General features: G+C 34.8%; 1 protein-coding gene across 5 annotated transcripts in view; it reads right to left on the bottom strand.

Annotated features, from left to right (window-relative positions):
• Cnot6l (CCR4-NOT transcription complex subunit 6 like) overlaps window positions 1-25,007 on the bottom strand; it is an 82,716-nt gene that overhangs the window by 13,581 nt on the left and 44,128 nt on the right. For all 5 annotated transcript variants that reach the window (XM_057771534.1, XM_057771532.1, XM_057771530.1 and 2 more), the window contains 5 exons: window positions 23,500-23,589; window positions 14,169-14,237; window positions 10,396-10,553; window positions 7,898-8,052; window positions 1,408-1,559 (listed from right to left, as the gene is read on the bottom strand). In XM_057771534.1, the coding sequence (XP_057627517.1) occupies window positions 1,408-1,559; window positions 7,898-8,052; window positions 10,396-10,553; window positions 14,169-14,237; window positions 23,500-23,589 (624 nt within the window). The remainder of the gene's footprint in view (window positions 1-1,407; window positions 1,560-7,897; window positions 8,053-10,395; window positions 10,554-14,168; window positions 14,238-23,499; window positions 23,590-25,007) is intronic.

Genomic DNA, 25,007 nt, shown 5'->3' with positions numbered 1-25,007 from the left:
CTTTGTGAACCAAAGGTAGTTTTATATTTTTCAAACAGACCCTGTGGGGCCCAAAAGTCTGAAATATTTACTATCTAGATCCTAACAGAACAGCTTTGCTGACTCCTGCTGTATATGCTTACACTGTACGTTATGTCATAATATAATAGGTATTTGAGTTACAGTACTTTTCATCTACTGAGTTCTTAGTTTAAGCAAGCAAGTTATTTTAATTTTAACTAAATTAAAATTAAATTATATGTATCAGAGTGTGAGGGTGTACATGAATACAGTGCTTGTAGAGACCAGGACAAGGGTATTCGATCTCTTGGAGCTGAAATTAAATTAAAGGGAGCTGTGAACCACTCAATGTAGGTGCTGGGAACCAAACTCTAGTCCTGTGGAAAAACAATGCATGCTCTTAACTACTAAGCCATCTCTACAGGACCAAGCAAGCACTTTTAAGTGCTTCTTATATAATTAGCATAATAACATAGTGAAAGATGTTTCCAGTTGAATTACCAATAAATAATTTCTTGCCACGCCACTTCACATTTCTTGCATTTCACAAGCCGAATAGTGAAAGGTCAATAGGAAAAATCAGCAACATTGTATGAAACTACAGAAAATGGAATAAGGAAGCAAATCTGCTACCCAAATAAATTCCCAAAAAGAAGTAAATATGAAATCTTACATTAAAGGCTGATTTTTTTTAATGATCAATAAACTGAAAAACTGTAGAAAGAAGAAATCTGACAAAATGTATAGTCTGAATAATTCAAACTAGTACTCAAGACAGTCTTTTATTCCACAGGCAGCACAGGAATAGAAGTGCGCTGATGTGGTCTTACCACCATCTTGTTCTTGCCTGAAACATTAATAAGTAATAAAGTGCTCCGAGGCAGGCAGGAGAGAGGCTAACAAAAGATCTTGATAATGCCAAGTACACAATGAATTTCTGATTGTCAGGGAAGCTATAAATAATCTAAAAACCCTGGAAGTATCACATAGATAAAAGATGTCGTTCTCACCCTAACAAAGCCTTGAGATTTAACAAAGAAAATAAAGAAAACAAGCCAACTATTTAACCTTAAAAATAAAGGGTTCATATTCATGAAGCTTTTTTAAGTCATTGCAATTTCTAATTCAGCGTAACTAAAACATCCCTATTTCAAAAAACTTTTTCAATTAATAGTATGTTAAAAAAAAGGCAGATATTACCTTGTAAGTAAAAATAATGATAGAAATTATAGACTATGTCAGGAAATCACAAGAAATAAATGATAATTTATATAATTAGTATTATTTTCTTGTTCATCTCCATCAACAGTTCTCAAAAGAAACTAATTTTGTAATAAATAAGGTTTTGTTCTTTTGTTGTGAGATAAGGAAGTCTAGAATCTTTAACACTGTTTAGAAGATACTCACCTGTTCCGAAGAGCTCCTTGTGGACCTCCAAGACCACAGCCACACCAATGTTATCTTTTGTCATCACTCGGTTCAGCATTGCTTCAGAGCCATCTGAATTCGCCATTGCTACCTGGTTGAATTCCACTGTATGCTTCTGCACCAATGTAAACCTAAAAGGCACACATATTTAGATGACTTAGGTAGTTATACTGCCATGCTAAGACATTAAAAGTGGGAGTGGACATGAGTACAGACACTGATAATCTCTTTCACTTTCTAGTTTCAAATGGCCATGTGATATAATTCTGGAAATAAGAAATATGACTTTTATAAGCACTTTATTGAGGTCACATCTAGAAAAGATGAAATATATATCCCCTTCTAGCTAGTACGTAAAGGATTAATAATCAAGTGTGAACCAAGCAGATGAGTAAAAGCCAATCTTGTAAGGTTGGAGAAACAGCTGAGCCAGTTCTATTTCTAGACTGCCTGATGTAGGAGAAAATTCATTTGCTTAAGCTACTGTTTAGACGGCCTGACATTTAAAGGTGCACACCACCTTAACTGAGTTACCAACTTAAAGAGAATGAATAAAATCTATCTGGCCCATTTGCAATTATTTTTATACTGTATCAAGATAATTGTCAAGAAAATGCAGGAATACAACCTATTTCCCAGCTAAAAATTATCACATTTGATTAGTTCTTTTTACTGAAAGACTGTAATTATGTGTAAGTGTTCAAAAAAATAGATTATGCTATAAAAAGAAATGGCTCTCTGTGATGTGTGATGATGGCTTCTATACTATAGCATTTTTCTTTCCTTAGTGACAAACTTTAAGTATAACAGAATGATAGGATAGAATAAAAATCTAATGCTAACATTTAAGAATTGTAAATTTGGTGAAGCCAACTGTACTGGTTGTCTTACCAGTTGAATACAAGATACACTTAACTGGAAAGAACTTCAATTAAAAAAAAAAAAGCTTCTTTCTATCAGGCTGCCTATTCACAAGTTGATATGAGAGGACCCAGCTCACTGGGAGCATGTCACCCTTGGCAGGTGCTACTGAGCGGTATACGAAAACAAACAGTAAGCCATAGAGTGCAAGCCAGTAAGGAGTGTTCCTTCATGGTTTTTGCTTCAGTTCCTGCCTCAAGTTTCATGTCCTGACTTTGTCTAGTGATGAATGGTCACTTGTAAGGGTAAGATGAAATAAAACCCCTGCTCTAAATTGCTTTCAGTCATGGTCTTTATCAATAAACAGGAGCAATTAAGTAGACTGTAGATAAATAGCACTTGCTGCTCTTCCAAACGAACTGAGTTTGATTCCAACATGCACATCAGACACAACACAACCAACTATAATTCTAGTTCCAGGGGACCTGATACACACTTCTGGCTTCCATGGGCACTCACCATACATAACATTGACATATACACATAAATAAAAATAAGAGGCAGGCACAGTGCCATGTATCTTTAATCTCAGCTCTTGGGAGGCAGAAACAGGTGGCTATCTCTAAGTTCAAAACTAGCCTGGCCTACACAGGCAGTTCCAGATCAGTCAATGCTACATAGTGAAACTGAGTCTCTAAATAAATATAATACAATCTTCTTATATTTTACAACACTAATAACACAACCACTTATGTTGCTCCCCACCACTATATACCAAATATGCTCCATGTGGCTTCTACTTTCTGGTGTACAGAATGCAATACAGGAAACATTTCTGAAATATAGCATTCTTCCTCTATTCTATTAGAATTTTCCTTTCAACTAACATGCACTGGTTTATAGTTATTTTCTAGTTATTTATTAAAGCTAAATAAAAGCTTAAAATCTTAAGCCTGTCATTTTTTTCAGTATTTAAAATTCACTTAGTATTTATATTCTGATTGGTGTACTCTGCTTTATAAACATTATTCCTGATGCTATTTATCATAAGAATTTTTCTGCATGTTCCCCCTGTTGAAGATTTTAAGCAAAATCTCAAATGGGTATACAAAAGTACATATAATCAAGAATGATATGATTAAAATACCAAAACTATAATAAAACAGCATCTAAAAACCTTATATATTTGAGAAAGATGACAAATGCCTCATGTGCAGGAGAACATGTTCAAAACAAGCCTTTAAACAAGCAACAATTTCTTAGCATTGTGCAGTCTAGAAGTAATGTTTTATGTTGCCATGTGAGGACTCTAAAGCTAGAAAGACAACAATGAACACGAACTGTGAGCAACTAAAACAGGATTTACATTATTAATCTTCACCAAATTTATCTGTAAGTGAAAAGAACACTGAACACCATCGAGAAGACAGTATGAACAAGAGAGATGGCTCTGTGTGGTAAAGATCCTTGTTCCAAAATCTACACCACAGAGGAAGGAGAGAATGGACTCCTGCCAGCTGTTAATAACTTCTACACACATGGTGCATAGTCAATGGTGTGTGTGCTGACATTAACCATCCCACATACATCCAAATGAAGAAATATGAATAGAGGAGGAGCAGAAGGGGGAGGGAAAAAGTATGGGACCAAAAGTTAACTAGTATCTTCCTTTCTGTATCATTCCTCTGTAAATTTCTTAAAAGTATATTCAGCGTGAAATATATAAAAGATGACCTTGAGTCTTATCAACTATCAGCATGTAAGAAAACTTAGTAAATGCAAACTTACAGACTAGAAATAAATATGGAAGAAACATAAGGCAAACACTAGTCTGTGTCTGTATAACATTTAATGTTTTTGTTTATTTGGGTTTTTGAGAGAGATGTGGTCTTTGTAGAATTACCTGGCCTGGAACTTACTATGTAGACCAGGTTGATCCCAAACTAACAAATTTACTAGCTCTGCCTCCTAAGTGCTGAGAACTCTCGAAGGCATTTCTTTACCCTTTATTAATTTAAGGTCCATAATGATAGTAGATAAAACAATTTTTATTAACTCACATTTGAAAAGTAGAACTTTGGCATAAAACCAATTTACATCCCAACTTTATACTATTTAAAAGATTATTTCTATTTATGTGTATGTGTGTGTGCCTATGTGAGTTTATGTGTACCATGTGTGCACAGTGTCTGTAGAGACCAGAGGGCATCAATCCTCTGGAACTGGTGGTTGTAGGCTGTATAACATGGGAGCTGGGAAAGAAAGCCAGGTACTCTGCAACTCCAGAGGCACTCTTAACATGAGCCACTTATCCAGCTCCATATTTAATTGATGGCAAATTAGCATTAGGAGCCAGAAATCAAGACTTCATTAAATTCACAGATTAATAAAGGCAATCAAAATAATCAATAACCTAGAGTCAATGAGAATAATTACAAAAGTGTAACAGATTGGAGTGGCACTACAACTTCTGAATGCCCCTTTTCCAAGAACAAAACTATATTTAATAATACAAAAAGAAAATAATATAAAAAGAAAAAAAGCACCTGGCCTTTCTTAGATAATACCTAGAGGCTACGTCATTCAATTAAATTTGACATTTATTACCAGGGTTCATAGAAAAATTTCCTTGAAGTACTGTGATATGTGATAACAGTAACATGTCTAATAGCGCCAAGCTGTTTTTCCACCTAGGCTTTCCTTCTTCTTCCTTTCCTACACTGTCTAGATAAAAACCTATTTTTATGCCTTTGTCTTTCTCTCTCTCACACACATACACACACTTCACATATAAACTGCACGTATGTGTTTGCCTACTATATACTATAGGTCATATTTGACATAAAAGACAGAGCAAAACTCACTTCTGGCATTTGATCAATCAGAATTTGATTTTCTGGTATTTTTAACTATTAAGAACAATGGTATTTATGATAATGCCTAAAAGGTACTGCCAAATCTTGAGGTCCCAATGAGCATTGTCAAATTAAAACTAGGTTTAATTACAGTGTGACTCAATAGTCAGCAACCTCCTCCCATCTTAAAATCACTAGAATGTTTCGTTGTATTCTAATTCTCTACATGTCTATAACCTGTGTCCTAGCTTTTACCAAAAGTATTCCATTCTTTCACTAAATGGGTATTTTGATAAAAATTACTGTCTTCACTGATTTAAGAGACTTTGAAAATGCTTATGGAATCAAAATACTCTTCTACATTTATCACTTTTATTTTGTTCATTTTGTAAACAACATAAAAATGTTTCTTACAAGGTAAAATAAACACGTGAAGAACTAGATCTGAAAGGGTAAATAACTTACTTAAGATCATGCAGCTAATTAAGTAGCAAACAAGTGATTTCCAAGTTGTTGCACTATTACCACCTCTTCCATGAAGGGAGAAGAAAATAAAAGTGGGGTCCCTGAAGCTTCACCCCCAGACAAAGAGCTACAGTCAACTATGAAATGCTAAAAGCAAGAGAAACAGTCTTCCTGAAGACTGAGCTCCTGAACTGGTTATCCTATACCAAGTCGTCAGTCCTGAAATTACATATGCATAAGCAACAGTAAACAGACTCAGCAGGTTCTATTTAAACATTTATGTGCCTATGTGTGTACACACATATGTGATAGTAAAAATTAAAGAAACAGGCTAGAAATTTGAGAGGAGTAGGGAAGGGGAAAGACATGGCAAGAGTTGGAGGATGATGTAAATTATAATAATAAAAATATTGGGGCACAAAAAAAGGGGGGGGTCCCTGGATAGTTAGCAAACAGTTTAATAAAACAGTGTGTTACATTCACTGTTATGGAGTCCATGATACTATACTATTCAGGAAGGACAAAGCTGAGGATGGAAAGAATGCAAGAAAATAATCTCTGTGTATTCATTTTTAAAAACAGTTCACGGGGCTTTCATAATTTAAGAATGAATCTGCCACTATCCAAAGGTTAAAGTTTTCTATATTGCAGTTATGTGTTATTTCAAATCGTGAACCACCTCTAGTAACTATCAAGGAATTTAAATTTCTCCCTTCAGGCTGTATTGGGAATGATTTTTAAAACAAGTTCTTCTACATTATCTGTAAAGCAATAAGAGGAAATGGTACAGTGGCAAGCATTGTAGTCACAACACTTGATTAGTGAACTCAAGGCTAAAATAAAGACCCTGTCTAGAAAGACAGAGATCAGGGGAGAAAGAGAACTGGGTTTAAAAAAAGGGGGGGGGGGGGGCACGGATAGAGGAAAGCAGGCAGATTGGAAAATAACCTGATGTTAATGACACATTCTACTGTTACCACATAGTATTTAAGTTTACGGTGCGTCAAAAATTTTTTTCTATGAACATTGGTAATAAAGGTCAATTCAAGCATTTTTCCAAATGAGGTATGCTTGTAAGAAGCAAAAGTAATACCAGAGTGGAAACAAAATGCCAAAAGATTGCATTGTTACAGAAGTTGATGGTGTGAACTATGAAGGGAGAGCTATCATGTAGCATTGCTCATTGAACCTGTCTGCCTGTGTCTTGATTTCATTATCTACATTAAAAAAAAAAAAAAAAAAAAGTAAATGGGTATCTACCTGAGTTACTTTAAAAGTTTAGACAATCCATATAAATAATTAGAAAGGGATTTTTAATCTAATAAAATATAATTTTCAAAAAACAAGGAACTATATACATTCTGGCATTAAGTGTTATAGAGTTCTACATCTTACCTAAATGAGCTCATGTTTATTAAAAATTCATGGAAGACAAGAAACCGGGTACATACAAATGAGAAGTGGGCCAAATATCTTTCAAGTTCACTGATTCTGTTCACATAAAAATAGTATATATGATGGAAAGATAAGGTTTTAGAAAAATAAAACTGTCTGATTTTGTTATAATGAGGATATGGTTATCATCTATGTAGATAATTGTCAGTGTACCAAGTACAAAGCGCTAAATATGGAATTCAACCTCTCTCACTTCCACTCATTTTCTCTTTTACTAACTGGTGTTTATCTTTTAATTCCCCACATCCAAAGTCATATGCTTCACTTCTGTCCTCTTCATCCATATAACTACAACTTTCATATATTATATACACATACTATATATGTATACATATATGTGTATGTATATTGTTCTATATTCCTATCTTTTCCTGTTATATTGAAGTCCTAGTGAGATTAGGAATTACTCACGCTTAGTACAAACTTTTCACAAAAAAGTTCAATTAAGTATTTAGTAAATAATTGAATAGATATGAAATAATAATTAAAAATGACGAAAAGGTTCATTATGTAAATGAAATCTCAGAAAGAAATCCACAGTTATTATTCAAAGGTACTAATTCACTTCACATATAAACTATGGTTTTACTTTATGAAAATACTTTAAAAACTGTATCTTCAAATCTATCTCAAAGTTTTAATCTGCCAATAAAAATATAATAACACAATAAATATCTTCATTTCCAGTATATTTCCTAAGAAAACAGTTTTAACTTTTATAACACTTGCAATCTCTAGCTTCACCTTTTTAGCGTCCCACTAAAGGCTACTGTAGATGTGAGAAAGTTAGAGTCATTAAGGGTACATCCCTAAGCTTTGTTTTCCTGACTTACTTTTCCGTTTTGAAGAATATTGCACAACCATCGACATGCTTTCTTTCCTGCTCAGACATGATTTTGGCACGTGACTTTGGAGAAAAGAATCCATCATATCCACGATCCTTCAATGCTGGCAGAAAGAGAGTGAAGTATTGCTCTGTTTCCACTTCCTTAGATGAAAAAAAAATTATTATATATATGACAGAATGAAAGAATGATTAAGACATAAAAGTATTCTGTATGAGTAAGAGGTGACTAAGATAAAGCACTTCATGTAACATATCATCCAACAATCTGTATCACTGGCAGTTGCATTTGACATGACCAGCATTTTAAACATGAAGACACAAAAAAGATGGCAAGATTTTCTCATGTTCACAATACTAGTTAATAATAGGAGTAGGATTATATTTCAGCTCTCCTGACTCCCAAATTAGATTTCAATATATTTCATGTCCTCAAGACTAGTAATTAAACAAACATATACAATAGGTTATGTGGTAGAAAATATTAAATCTTTCATGTAAAGAAAAAGAGATTACTAATTCTCTTAAACTGTGGTGGAAAGCAATGATACTTGGAGTGCGAATGATAGACTCAACAACAACAAAAAAACCCTAAGCTTTCAGAAAATTTTAGAAATAGCAATCATAAAATGTTCTACTAACTCAATAATTAAGGTAAACTTTATTCTTTGATCCACAGACCATTTTTTTAAAAACAAAAACTTTTCAAATGAGATAATCAAATGTGAAAGTGATGATACTGACATATAAAGGTGCTCTTCACACTGTGATTTTATAGTGGAAATCTGTAAGTGACTGGACTACAGTAGGAACTGTAGTCTTATAATTATACTCATATTCACATAATCAAAAATTGGAGTAACATGAAAAATACATTAAGTGAAGAAACAAAATATGCCAATAATAGTAGAATCTCATTTGATTTTTTTAAAAAAACTTATGTCAACTAACAATAAACAGTAACAATAAAAAAGTATACCAAAAATATTCCAGAGGCATCAACATACTAGTTCTTGGATGTGCAGGAGTGTGTTTTCCTTAGTCATACTTTTTAATTTTTCAACTTTCCTAGAATTATTTTATAATACACTTTCGCTTTTACAAATGTTTTTGTAGATTCTGATTTATCTTTCAAAGTACATTTTACTTACAAAGGCACCTGCAGGAGGTCACTATAAACACTAAAGCAAAAGCTACACAGTGAACCACAGTCTAACTTCATTTGCTTTCTTCTCCCCAATTCTGGCTGTTCTTCCTGTTCACAAGAACATTTCATCTTAAAGATTTTTCTTTGTTATATTTCAGGTAATGTAAAACACAAAACAAAGAAACAAAACTACCAAGCTATTTTATTTTAAAAAAACTGTTTCTTTGTTTATTCTTTTTTGAGAAAGGGTCTCACTATGTAGCCATGGCTGGACTAGGGCCTACCATGTAATTAAAACCAACCAACAAACAAAAACAAAAAGCAGGTCATCATTTTCTTTCCAGGATATACTGAAAATGTATAAAATATAATAATTTTAAAACATCTTTAAGAAATGGCAATTATTTGAGGTGATGGAGATGAACAAACCTGATTTAGCCATTCTACACTGTACAGATATATTAAAATACAATGTCATATCTAATAAATGCTAATTTATTAATTGTCAGTTCAAAAATTTCAAAACAAAAACATTTGATATGCTTTGAAATTAATAAAATTACTAAAAAACTAGTCAAATATTTGGGGCTAATTACTAGTCAAATATTAAAATGGAATTTAAATATCAAAAGAATACGTATTTTCTCTTCAGTAATTCAATAAATACAGTATTATTAAGTAGAAGACTTTAAAGCATTCCTCTCCAATTCAAAGCTGTGTAACTTGTACAATTGGGTCCTACCGAGAGATCTGAGCCCTTAACACGTCTTTAAAGTAATTGAAAGGGATTTTTAAATTTTTTTGAGAAATCAAGATATAAAAAATTTACTAATATAGACCTGTGTGAATGAACTAGAAAAAAAAAAAGAAAATTAGGTAAGTCTAAATTCTTAAAATAGTTTATAAAGTAAGGCAAAATTTTTATTTACTGTGGAGTTTTTTTTTAATATTTTACTTTAAGGAACATGTTTAGGAAAACCCTTTCTTCTGAACTCAACTCTAAGGAAAACTTATATTCCTGAAAAACTAGTAATCTTTTTGCAATTTTCTCTATCAGTACATCCAATAAATTGTTCATAGGGGAATTGTTAACATGGATAAGAGGCAAGATTAATTTCAGAAAACAGTACATGAAAATAAATGCATGTGTGTCCTCAGTAAGCAACGTAAGTTACACTGTGGAAATCTCTTAATTTATATTAAAATTATCCCTTTTTAAAGGAAAGGAACTATTTTTTTTTTTTTGAGTTTTGCCTGGAACATAGGCTATCTCCCAGAGAAAGGCTCTTCTATTTTAGTTCACCTTCAAGTTAAACACAATTTAATTTCTATAGTGTTACCTGAAGACTAATGATATCTGCGTCCCAGTTAACAATTTCTTCCATAATTCCCTTTTTCCTGTATTCCCAGTTTAATGCCCAGGACGGGCAATAGCCATATAGCTGCCGGGTAGCGTATTTATCACATAACACATTGTAACACATAACCGTGAATGATGCTAAGAAGCAGAAGAAAAAAAAAAAAAAACAGACAAAAGGGAGGAAATTAGGCAACTTTTTGTTAATAAGTATCAAGAATATACCGGCATAAGCACACAAATACAGTTCATATATAATTACGGCAAAATGCCAAAAGTAAATTCTGATGAAGTATTTTCCTTTGCTTCACTTGGAATGCAGGATTTCTCACAGAAGTAAGATCTTCTATGACATTTATGTTCACCTAAGTCAAAGAAAATTTCACTTAAGTTTTACCTGATGATTTCACTCAAGTAGATTACACCAATGTTTGTTTAATAGTCTGAATTTAACTATCTAGATTCAGAATTTTGAAGAAAATTTAATAAATTCAAAATTTAAGAATCAGAGTATTGTTTGCATGTTCTACTGAAAAAAAAGGGGCTTAGTTTATAACAAAAACAAATTTTAGTTTTATTATATTTAAAGGGTTCTAATTTCATTACTTCTTATCAAAATATTGATAGTTAATATTTTGGGGGGCTATTATTACTGCCACAAATCTAAGCTAGAAAGGTGTGAACTAACAAAACTTAGCCATAAGAGAATTCTTTTTGCCAATCTAATGTTCATTTCTGAAATAAAATTATCATTTTATAAGATTCTAACTTGTTTAAAAGAAAAACTGTAAGTAAACTAATAATCTAGATGCCCTCACTACTGCAAAATATGCTCTAAGTCCCAGCAGCATCAATGATCACCTGGATGCTTAGAAATTCACAACTTCTGGCCCCTAAATATTGGTTAAAGTTTAACAAAATCCCAACTTGCCCCAAATTAACATGCATATCAAACTACAGAAAGACCTAAGGTTAAAAAAAAATCATCATCATCAACAACAATAACAAAAACTGACACCAAGGATGTAACTTTATACTAAAGTCAGAGCATTAGGTTCTTGGATGCACATTTTCAAAAGGGATACCACTTGGTTATAAGATACCTACATGGATGAGAACCACCAATTTAATAAATTTGTAAGCAATTAAGATCAAGTAACATTTGGTGAAGTTGAATTCAGTTTCAATAATAGAAAAGGCAGTACGGCATCTGGTTCATGGCCACTTTGTATATTGAAGGCCAAGTTCCAATTGGAGCTATTTATATCCCCTGTATTTACTTTGGAAATAACCCAGAACCATTCCCAAGCCACTACATTATGAAGTGAAGCACCAAGAGTTTACCATATTCTGCCTCTCCAGATACGAAGTACCATTTTGAAGAGGAAAAGAAGGCAGATTGTTATTGTTTTGCTCACAGCCAAGACTTTGTGAAGTAAGATTTTCCTAGACAAGTCTAGCAGTTATAATTTGTCTAACAAAAACTAAACTCAGCACCAATACCATGTTTACAAGTTATAAATGGAAGTGAAAATTAATTAAGCTGTTATTACAGCTTTCTTATATTCCATTTCTGTCTGGAAGATTTTTCACTAACTGATCTTGATTACTACACAGTTAATAATTACAACTATTTGATTATAAATCATTCCTAACTACCCTCAGATATTATACACATCTCTCTATTCAGCACAAGAAAAGGCATTTTCCAATGTTGACAGTTAAAATCTATTCAGCCAACACCAACCGCACACACTAAGAATATTCATTTTTCATAACCACCAACCCTAAGAATTTATTACTTTATGAATTCACTGACTAGTTAACATTTAGTTCTATGGATTATCCCTGTTCTTAATAAAAATGTAGCTGTATAGTAGTAGTTTTCCTTCCAAATTCTGTTCATTTGTGTTCAGAAGGGATTAAAGAGTTCAAAAATGATGCTCATTTTTAATGTATGAAACTCATTTTTACATTAATTTTTTTAGTTAATACATGCTCATTGTACAAAATAATGGGTTTCATTCTGACATTTTCATACATCAGATACTTTGTTGATATTCACCCCCATCTGACTGCCCTGACCCCCTATTGTATCCTCTTTGTAAGGTTCCCTTCCTCTTCCCACACAGCTCCCTATCCTTCTATATGTTCTATTTGAATTTTTCTTCTTAAGTCTGAATTTCATGAAGAGAAAGTATGAAATATTTGTATTTCACTTAATCCAAGGCAAAAATCTAATCATGGAGGTAAGAGACTTTCATTAAAAAAAAAAAAGATGATTTGAATATGAAGGACAAAAACCACACTATGGATAATCAATTATAAAATTAATCCAAGGCATTCTAGAAAACCTAAGTGTTCCTTTTACTCAGATCGTTTAATATGCATCATGCGAAAACAAGTGTTATTAATTTTGAAACAATGTCTACTTAACAAGCTAATGTTTTTCTACAGTGTGGTGACTTTAAAACCACACACCTATGGAAGACCGTAACTGTACTGCACAGGATTATTTCTCAACATCAAAATACAAAGAGAATCATGATGATGCTATACATTCCACATAATTCTGAATTAAAAAAAGAAGAAGCTAAAAGACCAGATGTGGTAGCACACTTTTAGTCCCAGCACTTGGGAAGCGAGGCAGGTGGATCTCTGTGAGATCAGCCTGGTCTACATAGCAAGTTCGAGGACAGCCAGACCTACATACCAGAGAGACCCTGTTTTAGAAAAACAAAAACAAAAATGAAAAACAAAAAGCAAAAACCAAAAACTCAGAACAGAAGGGGTGAATTGTTCAAAATGTAACTAGTAACTTCTGACTGTAACAGACCTGTTAAAATCATTAAAGGCCCATTAGGTCTTTAATTAAAACCATTAGGGCCCAAGCTACCAATAGTGAAAAGTTACACTGAATTTTGAAATGAAATTAAGTATCATAAAAATACTTACGGATGTGATTTTTAAAAGGTACTTAAGCAACAATTCACTGTTTTTAAAAAAGATGTTATTGTATGCATGAGTTCCTGTCCATATCCAACATGCAGCCTTAGTGCCTAAGGCGTCCAAAAGGGAGAACCCGATTCCCTGGAACTGGAATTACAGATGGTTGTGTGCTGCCCTGTGGGCACTAGAAACTGAACTCAGGCCTTCTTCAAGAGCAGCAAGTGCTCTTAATACCACTGAGTCTTCTCTCTTAGTCCTTTTTAAGTGGATTTTCCAAACCTAAAATATCTTAACATGCAGTAAAAAGTCCTACAAAAATATCAAATTGTTACTGGTCTGCACAAAAGCATACTAGTTCAAATTTCAAACATAACTACTGTTTTAAACATGCTAGATTACAATCTAATAGTTATGAAATATTCTCAACGATTCCTATAGTCAATCTTGTCGAATTTCCACTAAGCTAACTTAAACATTAAGTATCAACAGTATTCATTTCAAAAAAGATAAAATATCTAAGAAATTCAAATTTTTTCAGAAGAAAGCTCATTATTGCTCATTTTTCTTAAATCATCTAAGGTCTCTCAAAAGCTGCAGCACAAGGAATAATTTTAGAGCCCAGAGCACCACAGCAAAAGATACAAGATATTTACCCGTACAATAAGGCTATCTTAATGTTGGGGTTTTGTTTTTTTGTCTATCAATACTTTAAAACCCATCTACATCCTGGTTGATAAAATGTAAGTCTACCAATCATAAAGCTCAAATAAGTATTTATTTTAAAAGTCAAAGAGGAAAAAAACCTACCTGATGGCAGGATTTGGTCTCGTTCTTTTAATGTAATCCATGGCCTCGGAGGAAGCTGCTCTGGATGAACTGAAAGAAAAAAATTAAAAACAAAAAAAATTCCAATGTTTATAAAAAAGTATCATTTAGTTTCTAATACCCAATCAGCCTATTTACTATTTGGCTATGATACCCACAAAAGGACTTAAAAACCAAATCCTAGAATTTAATTAAGACTTCAAAACTAAAATATTTGAGATATGTAGGAGTCAGTAGGTAAAAGTTCCTGTTGTCCGAGCCTACATAAATTCGATCCCCATATCCTTGCAACCTACTGAAAGTCTTATCCTTTTGCATATGTAATCCAAACAATACTATAGAATAGAAGGCAGCCAGAGAATTAGCTAGAAGCTCAAAGACAGCTAGCTATAGCACTGGAGTATGCAGTGATGGAGACATGAGAGAGAAGGTAAAAGGAATCTTCTGAAAATTATCCTGACCCCCACAAGTGTCCACAGGCAAACACAATAGATAACCCATCTCATTCAGTTTCTAAAAAGAGCTATGCAAAGAACATAAAACTGGCATTAGAAAGGGACACTAAGAAACTCATTAATGGTATTTCTGCATGTATGATTTTATGAAAAGTGCCTTAAATTTAAAGCCTTAAGCAAAATCTTTTGTTTTAAATACAAACATAAGTTACAGTGATTTAACTTTGTTCTCATCTGCAAAATAAAAGTTATGTAAAAATTTAGTATTCTGGTAAATCTTAGAACAGAAAAAGAAAATGAATATAAAGACATGGATTTTCTAATTAGGATTTTCACTATCTGTTCTTTCTTCTACTGTTTTATGTCAATGCAATGCAAAAGCAGCTAGCTCATCCTTCTCAAAATCAAGGACACAAAGATAAGAGTAGCTGAAGTACTTTACTGTCAATTTTCTGTAATGTCCCATCCCAAAGTTCCCAAAAGGTCTCCATACATTAACCCAAACCAGCAATCACCCTGAATTTCAGGAAAGTATAGCCTTCCAGAATTGTACCGCCCCCAAGATGAAAGCAATTATTTATGATGCTGTGCTATATCTGAAACAGAATCATTTCCTAAGAAGCAACCTGTACACTCAAGAAGTAAGGACTTTGTCAAATCTTGTTAAACCAGAACTGACACCACTGACAGGACCCAGTATACAAATTACATTGACTTTTAAAATGAATGAATACAAGTAAAGAGAGAGAGAGATAGAGAGATAGAGAGATAGAGAGATAGAGAGATAGAGAGAGAGAGAGAGAGAGAGAGAGAGAGAGAGACAAGATTTTTTAAAATGTGAAAATGTGCTAAGTGATAGTTATACATGCCTTTAAACCCCAGTACTCAGGAGACAGACAGGAGGATCTCTGAGTTCAAGATCAATCTGGTCAACAAAACAAGTGCCAGGACAGCTAAGGATACACAGAAAAACTCTGCCCCAAAAATAAATAATGAGAGCTATAACAAGACAGGTTCTAACTAAACTTCTGAGAACTATAGAAAAAAACTTCAGAAACATCAAAGGCTTAACACAATACCTACAGAAAACACCAATTTAAATTACACTGGAAGCCCAAGAAAGCACTCCATTTTCTGATAGCTACATGAAAAGAATTGCCAAATATGTATGCAGCAAAAGTATCCTTTGGAAATCAAGGAGATGGTTATGGGCGTGTGCTAACTACTGTGAGCCTGAGATTAGTCGAGGAAGATCAAGAGGAAATAATGGTCAGTGTGCAATGGAAAACTGAAAGACCCGTCACTAACACGTCTATCCTTAAAGAATGGTCAGTGGTAAATAAAGTTCTCAAAACAGAAAGAAAAATATAAGGCAAGGAAAAATAAGATATCAAAAAGAATGAAGAAATGGATAAAATTAGGAGCATTAACATTACCCATTTTACTATCAGTTCTTAAATCACAGAGGAAAGAAGTATAGAAACTATTACGGAACCAAGTATGGCTACATAGACTTTAGTTAAAGTATAAAAAGTACAGTAAAATCTTAGTAGGGTGAATACAAAGTATGATTCAACTATTCACATATCCTCCAAATACAATACAGAAAATTTAAAAATAACTTTTCAAAAAGAAAGAATGGCTATGCTAATATCTAAAAGTTTTCAGAACAGCAAAAAAAAAAAAAAAAGAACACAGAGGGTAATTACACAATGAAATGTTTAATCCACTAAGCTATAATAGTCCTAAACATGTATGTGACAATCAATAAAGCTTAAAATACCAGAAACAGGGGCTGCAAAGATAGCTTAGCAGGTAAAATTATTTAGTGCACTTGGACAGAACCCAAATTAAGTTCCTAAAACCCAAAGAGTGGCTCACAACCATCTGTGACTCTATAGTTTTGGGGCATCAGATATCTTTTTCTAGCCTTCTCAGGCATTAGGCATTCTCATGATACATATATACATGCAGGCAAACTCTCATACACATAAAATAGAAATAAATGAAAAAACAGCAGAAGTAAAAGCTGACAGGTGAATAGAGAAATAAATGCATAATGACAACTGAGGATTTTTAACTCCTTCATATCACTATTTGACAGGATTACCAGATAGGCGCTATCACTCCACTGTGAAAGGGGATTTGAAATTAATTAGACAACAAAAACAAAACCACAGATCAAGGGGAAGTATTCCTCTCTTTGATCTCAAGACATTTTATACTACTATCATCATACTGTTAGATCACCTAAAGACAAGGAGAACACAAAAGCTGAAAACCATTCCATGTATATTTGCACTTTTTTCTTTTTTTTTTTTTTTGAGACAGAGTTTCTCTGTGGCTTTGGAACCTGTCCTGGAACTAGCTCTTGTAGACCAAGCTGGTCTCGAACTCCCAGAGATCCGCCTGTCTCTGCCTCCCGAGTGCTGGGATTAGAGGCGTGCGCCACCACCGCCCAGCTTTGCACTTTTTCTTAACTTAAAAAAATTGAAGTTATCACCATTTCTTGTTCTGTGGATCGCCTTCCCCTCAAGGGTTTGATAAAGACACTCCTTTTAGGACTGAGTGTCCAAAGTCTTTCAATCATAGCACACTGTCTATCTGCAGGTCTCCAGACACCATAGGACTGATAAACATACAAATTCATAGACACTGTAACAGCACATGCAGGACCTGCATAAGTTCAAACCAAAAAAAGTCCCAGAACTGAGAAGGGGAGGTAGACACAGTCCTTAACCAAGGAACTATTTACAATTGATGCCTGCTGGGAAAGAGAAAATCCATTTTCTCCAAGGAGTGTTACTGGGTGTATCAACCACACTTCTGGGCAGGCCCCATCCCATTCCATGCCCAGGAGCAGCTACTGGCAAACACAAAAAGGATGCCATCTTTCGTTTTTGTGGACTTTTTGTTTGCTTTGGGTAATTTTTGTTTTGTTGGTTTATCTTTTTTTCGCTTTGTTCCTGTTTTTGAAAGAGAAAAAACATGAAATTGGGTGGGTAGAAAGGTGGGGAGGATTTAGATAAGGGTAAAGAATTATGGTCAAAATATATTAAAAAAACTCTTAAATAAGAAAAAGTATTTTCTATGTATTTCCGGCTAAGGTTCAAATGTACCTAAGGATAACCTTTAACTTACAGTCTTCCCTTGTCCACCTCCCAAGAGCTAAGATTACAAGCCTCCATCGCCATCGCACTCAGTTTTTTGCTTTTTTACTTAAAAGTTTTTTTTTTTCATTTTACATACCAACCACAGTTCCCTCCCTCTCCTTTTTCCACTTTTCCCCACCTATTTCCCCTATCTACTCCTCAGAAAGGGTAAGGCCTCCCACGGGGAGTCAACAAAGTCTAGCACATCAAGCTGAGGCAGGACCAAGTTCCCCCGCCCCCCACTGTATCTAGGCTGTGAAAGGTATCCCTCCCTAGAGAATGGGCTCCAAAAAGCCAGTTCATACACTGGGGATAAAACCTGGTCCCATCGCCAGTGGCCCTATAGACTGCTCAAGTCACAGAGCTGTTACTCACATTCAGAGGCCCTAGTTTGGTTCTATGCAGGTTCCCTGGTTCAGTTCAGAATCAGTGAGATCCTACTAGTTCACATCAACTGATCCTGTGGGTTTCCCCAACATGATCTTGACCCCTTTGCTCATATAATCCCTCCTCCCTCTCTATGACTGGCCTCTGGGAGTTAGGCCCAGTGATTAGCTGCGGATCTTTGTATCTGCGTCCATTAGTTATGGGATGAAGGTTCTATGATGACAATTAGAGTAGTCAATCTGACTACAGGGGAAGGCCAGTTCAGGCACCCTCTCTGTTATACTTAGGAGTCTTAGCTGGGGTTATCCTTGTGATTTCCTGAGTTTCCCTAGCACCAGATTCAGCACACCCAGTTTACGTGACACTAGTGATCCAACACAGGCCTCTTTGAATGCTAGCCAAGTGTCTTTAGAGTTACATCAGCCTTTCCACACTTGATTTCTAATGTAGCAATAAAAATCAGTAATTAACTGAAAAATAGAATTATCAGTAAATGGTTCAGAGTAAATAAGAAATACACACATGGGAGGGTCATTACACAAACATAAACTCCAAGAAGGTTATAGCTCTAAGTAACACAAGTAAAACAAAGGTGTTTCTAGAGAACACATTCATAATCGTAAACTAAGAAAAAGCTCTTGGAGAGGACACAGAAGCTGTGACCATACCAGGACTACCACTACCCATCCTAACTCCAAAACCAGTAAATTTTATTATGTTAAAAGTTCTATTGATCAAAATATAAACCAAGCAAAGTTAAGGGTATTTGTAACAGAGATACCACCAAATGACTTACACAAAAAAAAACTCCTAAAAAATTATATAAATGGTTGAGTTAACTGGTGACAATGATAAAAATAAGAAAGATATTTACTGTAAATTAGGAATGGTATGCATGTATTATATACACAACTAAAGTAAACATTCACATAGTCCTTGTTTATTTATTTTTTCCATAAAGGATCTCAGGTATCTCAGGCTGGCCTGAAATTTGCAGTGAGCTAAGTGAACTTACTTCCTCTACTGCCCAAGAACAAGGATTAAATGTGTATACCATCATACCCAGATTATGTAGTGCTGAGGATAAAACCAAATGTTTTGTGCATACTAAGCAAACAGTCTACCAGCAGAACCACATCTCTAGACCTATTCTTAATTTCTTACTAAAAGGATTCTAGAAATAAGTTTATTAATTTGTCTCCCATCATTCAAATTTAAGTCACTTTGAATAACATTAGCTGCTTTTCCTCTTATTATAAACCTTACATTTTATATATGAGGAAGTCATCTTTTGTGATAAAATTAATTTAAGAGTATAGCTGAAATATTAATAATGACCTCTCTGACGAAATTCATAATTTCTTTAGCTCTGTTTACAAACTATCTAGGGGCAGGAGAAATGGTCCATTGGGCAAAGGGAGTAAAAGTGACTACAGATAGTTATCCTCTGACCTCTCACCTTCTCATGTGTTTTACAGCACACATGCCCTCACCACAACCTCCATATGTGTTCTGTGGCACACATGCCCCTACACACTAACGCCTACCAGGCCAAAAGGAGCCAACCTGGAGTCTGCCTAGAACTGTCAAAGGTCCTGTCTGTGCCTAGCCAATAAGGAGCAACCAAGCTGTGTTTCCTGAGTGCTGAACAACAAGCGCTGTCAGAGGTCCTAATCGTGCCTAGTCAATGAGAGACGAGCATGAAATGTCAACTGTCAGTGGATCAGAAACCCTGGGTGCTTGGACAGTATGTAAGTTTTTCGTCGCTGTTAAATAAAATGAGTCTGCTGTAAAGCTTCTACCTGACTCCCAGTGTCTGTAGTAGTTGACATGGTGCCTTTCACCCCTCCCCCGAGGAAGACATTAGGACCCAGCAACAACACACAACCTTCATATGTGTGCTATAGCACACATGCCCCCCCCACAACAAATAAAATGTTGTCAGGTGTGGAAGCTCAGTTCCTGAATTCAAGCACTTAGGAGATGGAAGCAGGTAGCTCTTTGTGAGTTCATGGACAGCCTGGTGTACATAGTAAACTCTACACCAGGCAAGGCTATAGTGAAACCTGTCAAAAAAATAAATGAATAAATTTTTGCATAGAAGTCAGGAAGACAGCTCAATGAGACTATACAAAATAGCTAGATAATTTTTTGTGTGTACAGGCCAAGAAGATGGCTCAGTATGTAAAAGTGCATGTTCTATAAGTATGAGGGTATAGTGGTATATTATTTGTATTTTAATAAAGCTTTCCTGAAGATCAGAGAGCAAAGCAGCAAAGTCAGCCACATAGGCCAGGGAATGCTGAAAGACACCTTTAATATCAGGGCTCAGGAAACAGAGGCAGATGGTCCAGCTACAGAGCATTTGAATGGGGTTTGTGAGCAGACTGCTACAGCTTTCTTGATGGCAACATGGACCGGCTGTGTACCTGGAACTGGGGCAGTGTGTTTAACTCTCAGAGGCGAGAACAGTTCCACCATGCTGGACTGGGCAGGGCAAGCAGGCAGTAATTTCTTTGACCTAGTAATGTCGCAGCTTAGATTTTTAAACTTAGATTCTTAAGTGCTTAGCATTTTAAAGCGCAAAGTAAAAGTACTCCTGGACAGTCAAGAATTACAGATTCACAATAGGACAGATTCAAACATAAAAGACCTCTAAATGGGTCACAGTGTTGGAAAACTGTACGTAGGCTTGGAAGGGAGAAGAAAGAATACAGAAAGTCATAAAATAAAGTTAATGCTTTTTAAATAAAAGGGTAAAGTCTTTAAAGAGACAGAGTACAGATATAGTCATAGATTAAAAAAATTATAAACCACATAAAAATGGAGTCACTGAGTCGGGATTATGTATATTATTGTGTTTTCTTTGAATTTTTTAACTGTGAAGTAGCTAAGTACAGAGAGACATTTCATTGTATGGGCTGCTAAGCTAAAGCAGCATGTACATTGTAAAGGTATCTTGAGTTCACAATTTGGGTCTAAGGACATGTTGCTTGAGAAAAGAGGTTCTTCTTTTGTTTTCATAGAAGATGAGAAACTGTGGATTACTTCCAGGCGAATATGGTTTCATACAACAAGACCCCCTGAAAAATCGCCATGAATACCCTCAAAAATTTACTTCACTCAACTGTTGACTGAGATGAACCTAGCACACAGGATACTCCATGAGAGACCTGATTAACAGTGCCCTCAAACAGCAGGAAGTACTTTGGAGAGAAATAACTACTCCATATTCCCAAATATTGTTTATAAATGTTCTTTTACATTTAAAGGGAGATATGATATAGATATAATTTGCATTGGTATGGATCTTGGTTTATTGATACAAATATAAGGTCAATTTTGTTATATGTATTTCTGATCTTCATTAAGGTATTGTGATTATGTAGTTCATTTAAAAATGTAATGTATACTTAAATATAGGCTAATAGCTAATCATCTATAATAGTCAAGCTTAAAGTCATGTTAGATTTTCTAGCTATATTTCAATTAGATAGGTATTCTTCAAATCTTTCAAAGACCTTCAGAATATGGCATTTAAAATGTTTTAATAACTTAGGACTTTTCATGACAATGAGACACATATGCTCCTGGCAGCACCAATTACTTAAAGAGGAAGATGGGAATTGAAGAGACTCCTTATGGAGTTTGTTAGAAGAACTGGATATGCAGGATTCACAGAGAAACGACTGCTGAACTTGCCTCAAAGTGAGACAATCCTTTGGGGTTCCTGCTTCATGAAAGAGTCTGTGACACAATCTGCAGGATACAGAAGAAAGTGACTGGCAAACTTCCAATATAAGTGGAATGGTCTTTGAAATTTCCTGCTTCACGGAAAAGTCTGCTGGATACTATGGGCCTGTAGGCTAAAAATGGATGCCCAAAAGGCACAGAAAAACTTTGGGTGACTATCCAGGCAGCAAGATGTCTCTGTCATTTCTAGAGTTCTGGAAGTTGCTTACATTGCACTTCCTGTTTACTTAGGTAATATATCCTTCTGGAGTCTTTGATGGAATTAAAGAATACATAGATAGTTATAGCTATAGTTTTCCTTAGCTATAATAAAAGATAAAGTAAATAGAAATATTATAACTGTAATTATTGCTTGAAACCTGTTTTGTTATATGTAGTTTTGCTATGTTAAAGTTAAAGCCTTCCTTTTTGTTTAAACAGAAAAGGGAAAATGTTGTAGGTTGTAGGAGGTCCTTCTGTCTATGTGTTGCTTTCACTGGTTAATAAAGGAACTTCCTTGGCCTGTTGATAGGGCAGAACTTAGATAATCAGGGAAGACAGAACGAAATGCTGGGAGAAAGAAGGTTGGAGTCAGAGAGAGACAACATGGATTCTCCACCTGAGAAAGACGCCGGTTAGAATTTTACCCAGAAAGCCACTGCCACATAGCAATATACAGATTAATAGAAATGGGTCAAATTAAGATGTAAGAATTAACCAATAAGAAACTAGAGCTAATGGGCCAAGCAGTGATTTACTTAATACAGTTTCTGTGTGGTTATTTCGGGGCTAAGATAGCCAGGCAACCAGGACAAACAAGCAGGCCCTCCTCTTACAGATTGCAACAGGAAAACTTTTACATAAAGTCAAAATCATCTTGTCTAGGCACTACTAAAAGCAATCTTTTTCATTAAAAATATGTGAGCGAGGTTGCAGGTCATCTCACTAAATTCAAGTTACTAATAACTATCTTAGTGATTAAAAGAGTAAGACAATTGTGATTCATAGACTTGCAATTACTAGCCATTTTTATCTCAAAGTCTATACTTGTAAAATGTAAAGATCCTGGAGATGGAGAGATGGTTCTACAGTTAAGAGCACTTGTTGCTCTTCCAAAGGACCTCGGTTTGCTGTCTAGCTTTTAATATCAGATATCTCACAACTATGACTAGCTCCAGGAAATCTGACACCCTGTTCTGGCCTCTTTTGACACCTCCACATATGTGGTATATATGAATAATTCCAACCCTTGGGAGACAGAGGCAAATGGATCTCTTGTGAGTTTGAGGTCAGCCTGGTAATCATTATGATGTCCAGACCAACCAGGGTTACACAGTAAGACTGTCTCAGTAGTATTAGTAACAATCATAATAAAAATAGATCATTTTAAAAGTGTAAAACTTCCTATAAGATAGTGAAACTAAAACTATTACCACATTGCTTCATAAACAGAAAGTACTCATACATGAAAAAAAGTCCTGCACGCAAAAGGCAAAGGCAGAAATTCTAAACATAAAGCCATTATAAAAGCAATTTGTGATGTATCAGCTACTGATAACATCTATAGAGTTCACTGCTCTGAGTTACCTGCAAGATTGTCAAGCATGAAGTTCAGTAGCTTTCGGGTTCCATCTGGGTCCTGGTATAAGCTCATAATATCCTGTGATAAAGGATTGCCTTAAACAGAAAACAAAAATAAAACGTGACAATTACAATTTCAGGGCATACGTTATGGAACAACATACTAATTTCCGAAGCTGAATTTTATTGTTTTATCTGTGACACACATTTTAAAGAATTATATGAATATAAAGAAAAAACTTTAGATAGCCATAAATAATAATTTTAAAAGTTATTTCCATATTTCAGTGCATGAGCCTTAAATCTGCACTTGTCAAAAAGAAATTATATACATGTGTGTACATACATACATATTAATCATTATTTATTTTGAAATTATCTTATAGTCTATATTATCTTTAAAGATAGACTGCTAAATAAAACATAACCATCCTCCTTAAAAAGGAATGAATGATATCATAAAAAAGATGTCTCAAAAGCTGGGCGGTGGTGGTGCACACCTTTAATCCCAGCACTCAGGAGGCAGAGGCAGGTGGATCTCTGTGAGTTCGAGGCCAGTCTGGTCTACAAGAGCTGGTTCCAGAACAGGCTCTAAAAAGCTACAGAGAAACACTGTCTCGAAAAAACCAAAGTCTCAGGCCAGTGCTTGCTTGCTATCAAACCTGAGTTTTATCTGAGTTTGAGCCACAGGAACTACTTGGTAGAAGACAAAAACCAACTCCTGTGACTAAAACATACACCTCCCTTCCACACAAATAGATAGATGTAAAATAAAAAAAAAAAATGCTGTAAGTAAGAGGACTCCTTGGATTTTTTTTTTCCGATGCAGAGTTTCTCTGTAGCCTTAGAGGCTGTCCTGACACTAACTCTTGTAGCCCAGACTGGCCTCTAATTCATAGACATCTGCTGCCTGCCTCTGCTTCCCAAGTGCTGGAATTAAAGGTGTGCGCCATTACAACCTGGCTGGAAAATTTTATTAACACATTACATGAAGAAAATGAGAAGATTTCAAATAAGAAGAAAATTGTTGCCAAGGTAACAAGTGAAACGTGGGAGGAAAATTTTGTTGTAACAGTGATCAAAAATATCTTGAGTATTAAGAAATGTATCAAAACACCTGTAACAGACTGTATAAGTGAAGGAAGCATTGATTAATGGAAACATACAATTCTCTAGCATTCAGACCCAGAAAAATAAAACTCATCAAAGGTCTAGACATGGAGTTCCAAACTTAAAATAAACCATCGGTAGTTCATTTACCCATCAAAATGCAATTAAAAAAAATAATGACCATGTTAGGAGAATGTATAGTTCTTGGAAATTTCATATAATGCTGAAGTATAAAAGGATGTGTCTATGTTGTAGGTCTGGTGGGCAGTTTTCAGTTAGTTTCAAAGGGGAAAGGGTGATGGGAATGCTCTGTACCTTCATCTGAGTGCTGTTTTCAAGCACACAGCCAGTCAAGCTGGATTCTTAAATACTAGGGTACTTTTCAGTATGTCATTATAACTTAT

The sequence above is a fragment of the Chionomys nivalis genome, chromosome 6, assembly GCF_950005125.1.
Source record: "Chionomys nivalis chromosome 6, mChiNiv1.1, whole genome shotgun sequence".
Taxonomy (NCBI): domain Eukaryota; kingdom Metazoa; phylum Chordata; class Mammalia; order Rodentia; family Cricetidae; genus Chionomys; species Chionomys nivalis.
Note: the sequence above shows the minus strand (reverse complement) of the source record. Positions and strands in the feature narration are given on the sequence as shown.